At 38.3% G+C, this 16229-nt stretch overlaps 2 protein-coding genes across 3 annotated transcripts in view; one reads left to right on the plus strand and one right to left on the minus strand.

Moving 5' to 3' along the window:
* Nucleotides 1–749: 749 nt before the first annotated feature.
* LOC134821736 (crooked neck-like protein 1) overlaps nucleotides 750–16229 on the plus strand; it is a 79265-nt gene continuing 63785 nt past the window's right edge. Inside the window, exon 1 of one of the 2 annotated variants that reach the window (XM_063832479.1) lies at nucleotides 750–765. The gene's annotated coding sequence lies outside the window, so the exon portion shown is untranslated. The remainder of the gene's footprint in view (nucleotides 766–16229) is intronic. The other variant, XM_063832478.1, reaches the window with a different exon arrangement.
* Nucleotides 6771–7523, minus strand: LOC134822226 (uncharacterized). The gene has a single exon (XM_063833134.1). The coding sequence runs from the start codon at nucleotides 7521–7523 to the stop codon at nucleotides 6771–6773; it is 753 nt and encodes a 250-aa protein (XP_063689204.1).

Below are 16229 nucleotides of genomic sequence, written 5' to 3' on the forward strand. Positions count from 1 at the left end.
AACAAACAAATGTATAAGTAGTAAGTAGGCTCTTGAGAATATGGATCACCGCTTGCCTTTCGGGTTGACTTCAAAAGACCTGGAAATACAAGCATAATCACAAATAAAAGTGTAGGGACATTTTAAACCGCAACCTGAAGAACATTATCACAATTTATAACTGAATTAGTATCAGGGCCCGTGTTGAAAGGTAGATTCTTTTTTGGAACAGAGCATCCGGTTAAATCACTCGTTCACTAAACAGAGAGGAATTAATGATTAAAATATAGTAATACCGACACTCAACGTTAATACTAATACCTAAATATCTTCAGAATACCAGCTAAATAAAAAGGAATGCTGGAAGTGTGTAAAGTACTATGGTGAGAACATGAGTATTACAGGATGAGCCGTATACTGATAAAATTCTAGAACTAAAAACGGATTAATGTGTGAAATAAAGCAGAAGAAAACCCGAAGCCGAGCTTATCTTGTCTTATCGAAGTAATGCGACTCTTCGCGTACGTTTTCCATTATATCTGCGCTAATGGATTTATATTTTATTACCGGTACCCCTTTGTATTAGATTTCATTGTGGAATTTAGTGTTCTAGAACATGGTATTAAAGAAATCATAGGTTGGATTTTATTACATAATTTTTTAATATTTTTAAAACTAACATGTAACACAAAATGTGAGGTTTTAATACTTTCAGCACTAATATAAAACCAATAATCAGGTTATAACAGTCTCAAAACTAGTCTTCTTTATAACAAATAATTTGAGGTTTCTGATCTACTTTCTGTATCAGTCTCCAGCCAGTGAGACGCACGATAACTTTAGCAAAGATACCAGCGAATGACGAGGATACATGATGCTATCTCTAACAATAACAATGAGTGGACCGTAATCTATCGTAGATATGTGAAGAAGTCTAGTGGTGTTCCAGTTAAAGGTGAAACGGGTAGGAAACGGCACGACAGTCCTTAGTTTTTATATTGAAAATAACATGGAAGAAGCTGAAAAGGCACTGACACAAGAATGCAAGTCTGTTGAAATCAATTCAAAGTCGGTAAAGCCGAGGAAGTTAGACTCCAAACTAACAGTGCAGTCTCAGACATTCATCTCTCCGCAAGCAATCCTGATCGTGAAACGAAGGAAAAGATCCTTTAGGAGTTACTTGAGAGAACACCAGTATTATTTAAGAAGGAAAAGTTTAAAGTCACATTTGGAAAAGTCAAAGTTGTCTACTTTGATAACAGAGAAAAGTTTGCTGTCATACAACTGCCCGTAGAGGCTAGAGGAGCCATCAGGAAATGTGATGATTATTGTATAGCTGGGGTTACCCTATTTTATAGCTGGGGTTCCCCTTTTTTATAGCTGGAGTTGCCCTATTTTATAGCTGGAGTTGCCCTATTTAATAGCTGGGGTTGCCCGTGTATTAATCGTCACTAATTAATGACGTGAACTGATCGATCTTGGGGGGCCGGATCAGTTCAGTTTCCCAAGGTCGGCCGCCGGTGCAGGTAATACAGTTTTATAACACCATGATATATCACATTACCACTGTTACTAATTTGGACATTAGGCCGGTTCGTGTTTACAAAATGTGATTTAATAATTAGCGAGGGGTGCTTACTGCTTATCCATTGACCACAAAAAATAATTCCAAGTTCCTAATCGATTATTGCAGCTTCACTTTATTCAAGTAAAATATCTAAAAATCTTTGTTTTTTTAGAAAGGAGTTACTTGCTTATTAAGCTGTGACTGTCTGAGATTTTATTTCATTTCAAGAACAGCAGTGAATGTAGGATTAGCGAACAAGTTGGGTTAACAATTACTACTGACTGATAAATAAGATTGATAATATCCTACAATCGATTAAACAGCAAAACTTTCAGCTACAAAACAGCAACAAGCGAGACTCATTCCAGACGGAGAATTCATTAGAACTTTCATAAACAGTAGGTTCAATATCAACATTCACTAGATCTTTATATAACTTAATCAATTGCTTGATGAAACCTTAATACGCTTAATGTTAATCTGAATGATACTATTTAGCCTCATTCCAAATTGCTTTAAAGAAAGCCTCCAATTTCAATTAGAATAAGTTTAACTTACGTCAATGACTACACTCTAGCTTGATACTATAAAATTATATCAATTATTCGTTTCGGTGCCTGTTATGAGTCCGGTGAAATTAAACAAATACGATTAGGGTAGTCCAGAACTTGCGACCCGCCACCCGGTGACAGGATGCTGTGATAGAATTGACCAATTAAAGTAAATATTCAACAGTCTGTAGTCTCTGACCCCCAGTGCTGGTAATTATACTAAATATTCATCAGTCTGTAGTCTCTGACCCCCAGTGCTGGTAATTATACTAAATATTTAACAGTCTGTAGTCTCTGACCCCCAGTGCTGGTAATTATACTAAATATTTAACAGTCTGTAGTCTCTGACCCCCAGTGCTGGTAATTATACTAAATATTTAACAGTCTGTAGTCTCTGACCCCCAGTGCTGGTAATTATACTAAATATTTAACAGTCTGTAGTCTCTGACCCCCAGTGCTGGTAATTATACTAAATATTTAACAGTCTGTAGTCTCTGACCCCCAGTGCTGGTAATTATACTAAATATTTAACATTCTGTAGTCTCTGACCCCCAGTGCTGGTAATTATACTAAATATTCAACAGTCTGTAGTCTCTGACCCCCAGTGTTGGTAGTCCAATTAATCTCTCCAAACTCCGCAAGCAATTTAAGCGGGAAGATTTGTTGATCCAATGGTTCAATTCAATGAGAAAGTTCGTGGTGTTCTTTTCAATGAACTTATTTTTCAGCTCTCTAAACAGGGAAAGGAAGGAGAGTGTAACAACCAAGGTTTAATTAGTTAATTCCGTGCCAGGGTTTGAAAGTTATCTTTTCATGACTCATTTTTTTGACTACTTCGCAACATTCAGAGGTGTGAATGACATTGTTATGGTTGCATTCCCCGCCCCTATCTACACTGCTATAAGCAAACTGTTTATACAAAATGCTCCACATTATAGTAAGCTGATGATGATATTGGTGGGGAGGTGGACCATAATATGTTGACACGTGAATGTTACTTTGTGTTTTGATTGGTCAATGCTGGAAGCTGATTGGTTATTCACTGTCATGTGTGTTTCGAATTCCCCGATAGGGTATAACATGACCTTCGAGAATATTCAGCTTATCAAAATAGAACATTTCCAGCAGTATACTTATTGAGTTATAGACCGATAAACCATTTAATCTGCATAAGAAAAATATTATACGTGACAAAGGAATGTGAATTGTAACACTTTAAGGAATAAAAAAGAAGAGTAACTTCTTTTCGGCGTGCTGAATTAAATTTATCCGTAAATCCGTAAAACTGACATTCATGAGGGTCATTTAGTATTAAAATAATCATCTTTATAAAAATAATAATATTAATAAATAATAAATAATAAATAAAATAATAAATATAATAGATATTTATTTTAGGCCAGTTGGTAGATCACCGACCGGCTATAAGCCGGCTACTAACCGGCTATAAGCCGGCTTATAGCCGGCTACAATTTTTATAGCCGGCTATAAGCCGGCTTATAGCCGGTTAGTAGCCGCTTACATTTGTTGTTGAGCGACGGCTATTAGCCGGTTATAAGCCTGCTATTAGCCGTTTTGGTATTAAAAGTGGTTATAAGCCGGCTATAAGCCGGCTATAAGCCGGTTATAAGATATTAACTCAACTACATCGTACTGAACGATAGTTAGGAGCCGGCTATAAGAAATTCAGTGAAAACGGCTATTAGCCGGTTATAAGCCGGCTATTAGCCGTTTAGGTATCGAAAGTGGTTATAAGCCGGCTATAAGCCGGTTATAAGATATTAACTCAGTTCAGTACGATGAAGTTGAGTTAATATCTTATAACCGGCTTATAGCCGGCTTATAACCACTTCCGATACCTAAACGGCTAATAGCCGGCTTATAACCGGCTAATAGCCGTTTTCACTGAATTTTTTATAGCCGATACCTAAACGGCTAATAGCCGGCTTATAACCGGCTAATAGCCGTCGCTCAACAACAAATGTAAGCGGCTACTAACCGGCTATAAGCCGGCTTATAGCCGGCTATAAAAATTGTAGCCGGCTATACTGTATCTGCTGGTGCACTGTGAGTTCCCCTCTTAATAAAATTAAATACTTATTTTACATTTCAAGTTAAAAAAGGACCGGTTCTGTTGTTCGAAACTTGACATCCAAGGTCAAGGACCGGGAATGTTTCAAATTACCAAAGCCATACTGTGAAGGTCGAGAGTCTAGGAACCGACCGGATTGGGGTTTTGGCTGCCGGACCGGATTCAGCCGGATTTGGATCTCAAATCCGGCAAGCCGGATTTTGCCGGACCGGAACCGGTGGTTTCAGAGTGAAATAAAAGGCAGCCGGATTTTGCCGGTTTTTGCCGGAAAATTTCCTTCCTTTCCACGTCTAATCTTCATCGAGCACTTCTTGCAGCTTGCATAAGGGATCCCATTTTCTTCTGAGTAGAACAACCAGACGGACGATGTTTTAGATTTACTACTACTCGACTCGACTTAGGGCGGCTTCAACGTCCGAACAGATATAGTTTTTTTACAAATCTTCCTATCTACTACTAGACATTGCTTAAACAAGCAGTACGTAGCAGACACAATGTAACACGAGTAGACACGAGTCACGACACTAGACGAGTAATAATCAGAAATGATATCTAATTGGCATATGCTGCCAGACCCCTGATTGAGCGCGTTTGTGCGAATTCCCTTTTTTTTATGCAAGTCTGAGTATCATTGGGTCACGTGACTTACAACCAGAGGTGCTTAATAAGGTTGTTCGTAAGCAGGCACTGTCTAGTACAGTACTAATCACCGTCTGGCGTCTAGAGCTGAGTCACATGATTGCAGTAATGAGCTAATTAAGTAGCTACCCAGACCCTGAACACGTGACCTTCATATTTCGTATTTCATAATCAGAAGATTAAATACTGCCAATTTTGCGATTATAGCCGGGGGCTAGCCCAGGGAGGTGGCCCAAAATATTTTCCGGTTTTTTCTAAGTCCGCACCTACCCCTCGATACACTTTTCTGTATTCTGGACTCAAGGTTTCCCCCGGTAATGCGATCTCGGAAGGCAGGCCTCCCCTTTGCAACACGAGCTCGGAAGCGGGAGCTCTCGATACAGGAGCTGTACGTCTCGAGAACGACTCGGACCGAAAACTTTTAAGTTAAAATTTTTCGAAGTTTTTCTGAAAACCACTTTTTTTCCACGATTCAGGCTACCCTGTTCATTACTTCATTATTAGCCGAAAATATTTTTTCGGTTTTTCGAAGTCCGCACCTACCCCTCGATACACTATTCTGTATTCTGGACTCAAGGTTTCCCCCGGTAATGCGATCTCGGAAGGCAGGCCTCCCCTTTGCAACACGAGCTCGGAAGCGGGAGCTCTCGATACATGAGGTACGTCTCGAGAACGACTCGGACCGAAAACTTTTAAGTTAAAATTTTTCGAAGTTTTTCTGAAAACCACTTTTTTCCACGATTCAGGCTACCCTGTTCATTATTAGCCGAAAATATTTTTTCGGTTTTTCGAAGTCCCCACCTACCCCTCGATACACAATTCTGGACTCGAGGTTTCCCCTGGTAATGTGATCTCGAAAGGCAGGCCTCCCCTTTGCAATACGAGCTCGGAAGCGGGAGCTCTCAATACAGGAGGTACGTCTCGAGAACGACTCGGACCGAAAAACTTCTAAGTCAAAATTTTTCAAAGTTTTTCTGAAAACCACTTTTTTCCACGATTCAGGCTACCCTGTTCATTATTAGCCGAAAATATTTTTTCGGTTTTTCGAAGTCCGCACCAACCCATCGATACACAATTCTGGACTCGAGGTTTCCCCCGGTAATGTGATCTTGGAAGGCAGGCCTCCCCTTTGCAACACGAGCTCGGAAGCGGGAGCTCTCGATACAGGAGGTACGTCTCGAGAACGACTCGGACCGAAAAACTTCCAAGTCAAAATTTTTTTAAGTTTTTCTGAAAACCACTTTTTTTCCACGATTCAGGCTACCCTGTTCATTATTAGCCGAAAATATTTTTTTGATTTTTTTTCGGTAAAAAAAACTGAAATCCGGCAAAAATCCGGCAAATTTTTTTGCAGCCGGAGCCGGAACCGGAACCGGATTTTGAAGCCGGATATCCGGCCGGAACCGGATTCAGCCGGATTTCCGGTCGGTTCCTAGTCGAGACATAGTTTTGGTTTACAAAAAGGGGGAGACGTTGTGATTGGCCAAATTGGTCCAGTCCTGCTCATTGGTTTCATACTGTTGAGAACATCACAACTCCCATTGGTTATCCAGTCAAATGTTAGTAATTAGACGGCGAATACCTGCACTAATTTATTAAATTGAACTCATATTATGAGTCATAAAGTCATATTATGAGTCATAATGGTTCTCTCTGTTATTTGAGCTAGTCTGGAAAATGACTCATGAGAATTTAAAAGTGGAAACGGGGTAGGTAAGGGTGTGCGTCTTGATATTTACTTGCGTCAAAAGATAGAAAATAATGATGAAAATAAAATCAATTTTTGTTCAATTCATTTGTAAATCACGTAACGAAAGTTCAGACATGTAACATCCATCATTTGAACAGGTTAAAGTTTCGGGAAAATTTAGGTTAAAAAGGGAGCGATTATCAACAAACTAAAACTATTATGAGTATGACAAATGCATGATTTTAGAATTTCTCATCCAAAGTGGGTCAGCAGAACCGCTGCTCCGGCACCGATGGAAACAACCAACACAAATTTCAAGAGAAGGACGCCCATCTTCTTTTTCACACGTGCACTCATCATCTCCTTAAAATTAGCAGTACTGTTCACCCTGGGAAACGGTGTATCAGGAACTGGGACCCCAAGAAAATCACACAGTGGCTTCCATCCTTCCTTCACATTGAATATCAAGAGTTTTTCAGCAGCCACAGTTTCAATAACTCTTTTGTTCCAGTCTGTGTACATCTGAGCGAGATCTGTTTTTGGTTCACTCGGAGCGACTCCGTGAACTTTGACCATCATCTGTTGAATCCAATACACACGCGGATTCAATGCCACTTGAACAAATATCATAACTTTCCTCTTGAGCCAAGATTGCACTGTGTTCAACATAAAGATGGTTTCTCTAGCTGATTTAGCCCACGCTTCAGGTGAGTCTCTTACTGTCAGAATTACTTTGGCATCTGGATTTATTTTCATAAATTCCTCGTAAAACATGCATCCTGGGTAATCAACCGCGGCCACGTAGCCACCAAACAACTCTTTGATTGCATCAATGTTGTCTTCCTCCTGGTATATCTTCTTAAACAGGTGATTTCGGTCTGTATGGACCAGCATTACTTCAGCCATATGATGGCAAGGATTGAAGCCTAACTCTTCTAGAGCTAACTTCATTGAGAGAGTTCCTGTTCGACCAAGCCCAGCTCCTATGACTTGTAGGCCTGCCATCGCCTTCGTAAGGACCTAGAAGTAAAATATTTGAAAATGTGTAAGCTCGATCCAGTGTAATGTAATCAGTAATATGTATGTACTACGGCTTTATATCGAAGTATCTTCTTCGTAGGAGGCTGTGGTAATGGTCAAGATGACCACTATAAGCTAGAGCTGCATTGGAGCCCTTATCAAAGCATCAAGCTCAGTTAGATTCGTAAGCAGCTACATAAAAATTATCCGTACTAATTTTTGCCGCAAGCCGACCTCAAAATACTAAAATATAGAAATTTTTTAGGAATGCTTTAGATTAAATTTTAAAAATGGCACAATAAAAAAATGCTGCAAATAAAACGCAAATCTAGTGGGCAAACTCAAGCGAATACTGTGCTGTGACTTGTGAAGTAAAATTACAACAACATCTAAAATGTACTTCCTAAATGTAGTTCTGATGATTTGTTTTGTAATCACGCCGCAGGAAGCTCGAATTTACACACTTTCTGAGTCCAGGAAACTTCATTCAATCAGGTTAAGAATTCAAAAGACTTCTTTAGTTACATAGTTATATACATGTCAGGTGATGACTGCCATGATTGAAATATACCATTAACACATCCAACTGTTTCAGTTACCAGTGATAGTGGGTTACTTAAAGTCAGACCAGCTCTACGTGTTCAGTGTAGGACACAACATGTGCACCATACAGACTAACCTACAAACCCACACGCACAAGGTACACACTATTGCAGATAAAATGTCTGTTCTTTATCTTGTTGAGGTTTAAAACTCTTGTGAAATGTGAACTGGCTGGGTAATGTGATACTCCTGCAGCTGGTGGTGCTATTACATCATCACATTACGAATGACCACGTGTTTGTATATAGCGTCTGGGTTTCACACAGAACTCACTATAGACTCTAGACTGTAGAGTGTAGAGTGACCACATGTTTCTTTATTTTAGCTCGATAACTAGACTCCCAACTAAAAGCCATGTCTGAGCAGCCATTATAAGAATTTTCTTGAATTTTATAATTCCCTAATTAATTCAGCTATTTAAGGTTTCGGAATCTCAACAAATATTCAATTCTCTCCATTTTCAGATATTCATGGCAATTGATGTAATTGTCAATTTCCTGACGCCTCTCTCAGTGATGACATTTTGCTACTTAAAAATAGCGAATAAAGTTTTAAAGCCTAAACAGTGAGTGCCAGAATTTCGGTTATATTCACGTTTATATCTAATATTCTTGCGTTGCAAATTAAAACCTTATTTGGCTTAACCATGAGCAGTCATTAATTAAATACGTGTGATAGCGATTCAAAATAGGATTCAATAAGTGTGGTTAATCTTTGCATGGGTAACAATAAATTCTAACTGGGTAACAATAAATTCTAACTGGTTCAGGATGGGGAACACGATTAAAAAGTTTATGAGAAGCACATCCAGGTCTCTGAGAAAGAGTGGCTCAGTTTTGGACAAGTCCCGCGGATACGGGGCACAAAAGGACGTGAGTGATGTCAATTATAAGTTGAGAAACGAACTTTTTTAGCTTTACAATGTACAGCTATTTAGCTTATTTATAGATTATTATAATCTTTATAATAACAACAAATTATAACATGTAATTTTACCTGGGGACCTCAGGCTATAATGATCATAAACATAGCTATAGAGATTTGGCGGAATGACACTTGACAGGCTGAGTACTGCCCAGTAACATGTCATTATGATATCCCCTGCACCTTCTTCTTGTAGGGTTCCCACATCATAGTGGTAGGAAATTTATCTACAATCCTCTCGTGGCTCACCCTGGTTCAACTTTTTTATTGTGTTTTTTTTACTATTATAATAAAAGTAATTATGACGGTAATAAAATTCAAATTGTATCAACTTTATTTATTTATATTTATTTATATTTATTATATTTATTTATTTATACTTATTCATAGTAATATGCACTACTAACAGTAACAGCCCCTTGATCTGATCTAGGCTTTTTATTAATACACTCTATAGCGCTCTGTCACGTAATAAAGTCATAACTGGGGACCCCAGGCTATTATGTTAATAAACATGATAATAAAGATTCGTCAGAATGATAGGCTGAGCGCCGCCTAGTAGCTAAAGTCTAACCCCAACCATAGCCCTTACCATAACCCTTAAGCTAATCATTTTAAAGTATTTAAAAGGTAACTCTAACTCAATCTAGATAAACGATCGGTAAATATATAATAATAAAATAATAACCACAAGGTATTTAAACAATATTTTTTGTTCTAATTAATGAAGACGCAGTGGCGTAGCAAAGGGGCGCCAAAAGGGGAGGGGTCGCCAACAAGGGGGCCCCAACAGGCAACGTTACGACACTGTGAAGACGGGAAAGACAATTTGTCGGTCAGTCGAGAAAAATGTCAGTTTTTTTCGTGATAACTTTTAAAACTTACTTTATGTTGATTAGTTCAACTTCAAATTTTTCGGTTTCACAGTTAGGTAATAGCTATTAAAAGTGAGCCCTTAAATATCGCACTTAAATATCTAAGTGTGAACTTAAATCATGCAACTTAGGTACAAATTTGTACTTAAGCACTTTTGTCAGAAAACGGCAGAACTGCACGCATTAATTTTTTCCTCACAAATATAGCCACCCTATTTTCCGGAAATAATTTTTTCTGAGAAATTCCGGTTAGTAAATGACCTCGTACGTTATTACTGTCATTCGATTACTATTTATCTGAAAATATTTAGATTATTAAAATTAGGGTGGAGGACGCAAAAGCGCAGGACACGAGGCCCGAGGGCGGCAATTTCCTAAAAGTAAAAGTAAAAGGTTTGACGTATGAGGGCGAATCTCATGATACTCACTTTAACATGGACAGTTGACACGAGGACGGAACCAAACACCGTCCTTAATAAAGACCCACTAATAAACTTGTAACATCACACAATTTGATTTTAACTTTTGTTTAACAACAAAAGTCAACAAACATCAACCTACTTTAATAACATTTAACACACATAACGTCGGCACACACAGGGATGTCCTCACATACAACATATATCAGTTGTGTGATATGAGACAGGCCAGCATCATGACAAGAAACAATGCACTCGTTTAAGTTTAACTACAAACATTACAAATTAAAACCCGTGCAATCCTATGTTTTTCCAGTACAGTGATACAGTCTTATCAGATGTAATTAAATTGTTCATAAGTTGTAGATAAATATGGCTATTAGGTACATTTTGGTGTATCGGAATATGGAATAGTCTCTGCGACGTTCCTAGGTTGAAATACAAAAATAACGAGTGACCGTGAAACCCTGAAAAAGGGTGTACCTTACCTTTGATACCTTTGATCTGCTTCGTCAAAACTCGACAGGTCATCAGAGTTGCTGTCTGCTGACCACCCCAGAGAGCAGATGCCTCTCGATCGTTACGCCAGTCCAGCTTATAGAATTGGAGTTCGGTGATGTGAAGCGCCGGATTGGTGGTTTATCCGGCAAGGAAAGCATGAACGCCGTCATATAATGATGCTTGAAGCCATCATGTTTGGAGACTGCACGTATGTGCCAAGGTATACTGTTCCAGAGTCTGGGACCCATTACACTAAATGATGACCCATTACACTAAATGACGTTTTATTTCGTGTGGCCGAAAACGCACCTATTGCATTTATTACAAAAATGCAATAGTGGCCAAATGTTTAAGCATCATCTAAAGAGATGATAACCAGATAACCGTCGAGAAATCGCCTTTAAGACGAAAAGCTAACCCGAACGAAATGGCCTTTTAGAACGGTTGGGAATTGACTATGGTGAAGAACATCAAAATATGAAATGAACTAATATAAACTACATAATATCAGGATATCACGCTTAATAAGAAACTTAACCCATTTAATTATATGGACACGTTCATTGAAGTTTGAGGATATTGGTAAATATTAATGACCCTACTAAATGACATGATGATGTAAAATGTGTCACACTATAAAACTATATAAACCCTCAATGGTTAGGATAATCGTTTCATCCTCTAGATAAACTTTGTCGCATAACGATATCTTTATCAGACGATAAGATATCGCTTAAATGCGGCCGGTAGTGAGTTGTAAACTTTGTCACACTATAAAAATGTGACAGAGTTTATATGGACCCCTTGTTGCCGTGTTTGACCAAATTTTCGAATTTAAAATTTATAGGATAGTTGCATATGACTATTATCTACATATTTAGCGACTTTTTTCGTTAAATGGTAGCACCATGTAAACTCCGTCACACATTTAAGAAATTTATATGAGGGATGTTTATGACATCCTGACAAGAAATGCCGAATAGTCTAGCATTATTTTGTGAGCTGAATGTGTTTGGAATTGTTCACATATTTCATTGTTATAGGCAAATACAAATACAGAAGGCATAAATAGGTAAATTTAGTCACATAAATTTGTATGATATCTCAACATGTGTGAAATCGAGTAAATATTAGTATACCAACTTAAACACCCTATATTACGTACTATGGATCAATTAACAATATTTCAACCATACGCCGGTCACATAAAGTATTATATGGCAGTGATATGTTAACATTGGCAAAATTTCAACACCTGAACAGGGTAAAAATTTGTAAATTTCGTCACAAAAAAAATATTATAACTTTATTTGCTCCGTGTTAGCAAAATAACTAATTTATCGACATAGTGATGGTGATAAAGTAACATTATATACTAATTGAGGTATGATTCTTCAAAATAGGGGCAAGAAATGTAAATTTCGTCAGCCATAGCATTAGTTAGATAGATTTTCTTTCATATCAACTGCAGCTGCTCTTATTATAGCTAGAATGGATTTATACAGGAAATATAGAAACCCATGCCCATTTTTCATCACATTGAAATTATACTGTTGGGGTAGGAAAAGTAAATTTCGTCACATTTCAGTAAATTAGTGATATCAAACTCAGCATTGTTAAACTTGGGTTCTGATTTGCTTAAAAAAAACCAACCAATAATTCCTGGAAGAAAATTGAATTTTAACTGAGGTATGGTTCTTTAAAATAGGGGCAAGAAATGTAAATTTCGTCACATACGTAATTTTAAAATTTAGATAGATTTTATTTCCTACCAATAGTCCTTATTATAGTCGGAATGGATTTATACAAGAAATGTAGAAACCCATGCCAATTTTTCATCACATTGAAACTATACTGTTGGGGCAGGAAAAGTGAATTTCGTCACATTTCAGTAACTTTGTAAAATTAAACTCAGCATTGTTAAACTTGAGTTCTAATTTGCTGAACAATAACCAACCAATAATTCCTGGAAGAAAATTGAATTTTAACCGAGGTATGGTTCTTCAAAATAGGGGCAAGAAATGTAAATTTCGTCACATACGTCAATTTAAAATTTAGATAGATTTTCTTTCATATCAATATTCCTTATTATAGTTAGAATGGATTTATACAGGAAATATAGAAACCCATGCCAATTTTTCATCACATTGAAATTATACTGTTGGGGCAGGAAAAGTAAATTTCGTCACATTTCAGTAACTTAGTAAAATTAAACTCAGCATTGTTGAACTTGAGTTCTATTTTGCTAAACAATCAAGAAATGTAAATTTCGTCACATACGAGCACGTCATTGTAAAATTTAGATACAATTTCTTTCACGTGAACAGTCCTAATTACAGTCCGAAATAATTAATACAGAGATACAGGAAATATAAGTACTACTTCGGTAGTGCATATACTAAAATTGGAACGATACAGAGAAGATTAGCGTGTCACGAAATCCTCTCCGAACCTCCACGTGGTGTGGCCTGGTTGGCACTAACGGGTGGTGTGCTCTCTTGTTGAGTACAAAGGTTGGGACTTGCCAACTCAAAGTTCCCATAGGAACCAGGAAGTCAACACTAACAGCTACCAAGCACCAGGAAATTTCTCTTTCAGATATCAGGTTACAAGATAGTACACACACAAACGACGATACGTTAGACACAGATACATAGCTCTAAGAGCTATTAAATCACCAGGAAATTCTCTTTCAGCTTTCAGGTCCCATCGAAGTCACCCACCACAGAGCTAGGGATCCCAATTCGCTCATCCTGACTACAAGGACACACTGATAATGAGTAGTCTTGGCACTTCTCCCTCCAGTAACCACTTTTCAGGTCTTTTCAGTTAAGACAGCTAATGCGTTAGGGCTGACACACGCTAGACACAGGCTCGTGATAAGACAGTGTTAGGGATGTCAACTCTGACTACAAGGACACACTGATAGCGAGAATTCCTGGCACTTCTTCCTCCAGTAACCACTTTTCAGGGGACCGGGTTAGCTTTGCCACACTCTTTATTGAAGTGTGACTGGACGCTCTACAATCATCTAGTAGCCAGCAGTGTTTGACTGACACCCCTACTGCAACTGGTTCTATTCAGTTCTACAGCGGAAGTTCTCAAACACTCGAAAACAGTTCATCTCGGACATCCTGCAGAGATGCTTTTTCACAGCCTGCCCCATTACACGGGGAACCCTTAGATCTACAGTACCCTGGTGGACAGCATAGCTCACTAAAGCATAGTGGACTTCTTTAGTACTGTGACGCAAAGCTAACCGGACCAGGAATAAACATCATTGCAATGCTTAGGGGATGCAAATAGGACATACAACGTTTAACGATTTACTCAAAACTTTTGATTTATTTTTTAGCTCGACGATACATGGTATCATTTCAGGACAGATATTCCTTCTTCAGGTTCATTGAGGAAATTGTACCCGCTATTTGCGTTATACATGGCAAGTATCTGGACTAATGATAACTTAGGATCTCAGATTCCCAGGCTGCATTTAAAGCGCTTAACAGCACCAGTTTTAACTCCAGGTTTGTTCTGAACATCTCAGACCAACTCAACTCACTAGGTATTCTCATCGAGTAGAACTCCAGGACATGAAGGAGTATACGGTAAAGAACTAGCGGACGAATTCGCAAGGGACGATCAATCCAACAACATCCCCATAGGACCAGAACCCTTCCTCCCAATTAGGCCACACTCAGTGACAAAGGAACATTCCACTTGAGATGTTCCTCCACAAATATAAATACAGGAACTTTAATTTTTCTGGAACTCACATCAGATGGCTTACATGGTCGCTTTCAGGATAGGTCACAGCCCACTAGTTTATTTTCAGAACGTGGCAAACAACGTCAACTTCGAGATGCAAGATTGTGAACACTTTTCAGGAGAAGCAGAAACATCCCAGCACCTCCTCTGCAAGTGCATCCAGATCATGACGTTCAGAATGAGGATAATTGGTAAACTCTACCTTAAAAACAGTAAACTACAATCATATCTTCAAATTTGTGGAACAGTCGACAAGACTGGATAGGGAAAACCCTTTTGGGTAACCTCCTAGGATTCTTCGCCAGGAACTTTCGCTAAATCCCATACTAGGAACTCAACCTAGGCCCATCTCTGCATAGAGACATATCTCCCAGGCTTTGACCTTGCTCGGAAGTCCCTTGTCTGCCCGCTGAAGTACTACAACGGAAGTGGGTTTGCTCTGAGACAGGTAGTGACAGCTTCAAGACTCCAGGGGTCTGTTGCATTGATATTTATTATTTTATGATTTCGTATATACTTTGGGAGTCCTGGCGTGCAGCTAGCAGGAGTTGCATTCTGTGGGCACGGTGAGAAGGCCTCCATCTTTTAGTAAGAGGCCAGAAACCGTTGACCAGAACAGAGAGAGAGAGACAGGAAATATAAAAACCCCGGCCCATTTTATAATGTATGTAATATGTTAATCACAGACTATTTCATTCTATAATCATTGTTTCCAAATTTAACCTATTTATGATGTCTTATCATTTTGTGACGATGTTTACATCAACTGCCCTATACTTGAATCAACTGTATCCGTGTATCGTCCTTATATAGAGTTTTCCCGCAAAATTTAACTTATTTACGATGTCGTATCATTTTGTGACGATGTTTACATCAACTGCCCTATACTTGAATCAACTGTATCCGTGTATCGTCCTGATATAGAGTTTTCCCGCAAAATGTAACCTATTTACGATGTCGTATCATTTTGTGACGATGTTTACAACAACTGCCCTATACTTGAATAAACTGTATCCGTGTATCGTCCTTATATAGATTTTCCCCGCAAAATGTAACCTATTTACGATGTCGTATCATTTTGTGACGATGTTTACATCAATTGCCCTATACTTGAATCAACTGTATCCATGTATCGTCCTTATATAGAGTTTTCCCGCCTTCCAAACCAAAATCAGATATAAATGATTTCGGAAATTCACCGAGAATTTCAAATTCCATATAATGTGACAGAATTTACATCATTTCCCAATAACCAATTGCATGTATTAGCTAACTTTTCAAAAGAACATATTTTAGGGCTATGATTGGCAGAAGAACCATCAAATAATGAGTTGAAAGGGTTTTGAGGACACCTCACAGTAGAAAAGAGGTCTCGTATTCTGAGTGTGACAAAGTTTACGAAATATTGCCTTAAAGCCGTTCGATCCGTGCCCTTTAACCAATGTTGTATCATAATTGTTAGATTGACCTAATCTACTATATTTCAGACCAAGGAATGATAATTGGGCAGCTATGGTAAACAATGTCACAAAAATGTGACATTTTTTACATTATAGTGCCTAAAAGCAATACATTTTATTTCTGAGCAGTGCATATGGGAG

This window comes from Bolinopsis microptera, chromosome 10 (assembly GCF_026151205.1).
Source record: "Bolinopsis microptera isolate Bmic1 chromosome 10, MBARI_Bmic_1.0, whole genome shotgun sequence".
Lineage (NCBI taxonomy): Eukaryota > Metazoa > Ctenophora > Tentaculata > Lobata > Bolinopsidae > Bolinopsis > Bolinopsis microptera.

Bases quoted from the DNA above. Each gene is read 5' to 3' on its own strand.
- LOC134822226 (XM_063833134.1), bottom strand. From the start codon at position 7,523: ATGGCAGGCCTACAAGTCATAGGAGCTGGGCTTGGTCGAACAGGAACT.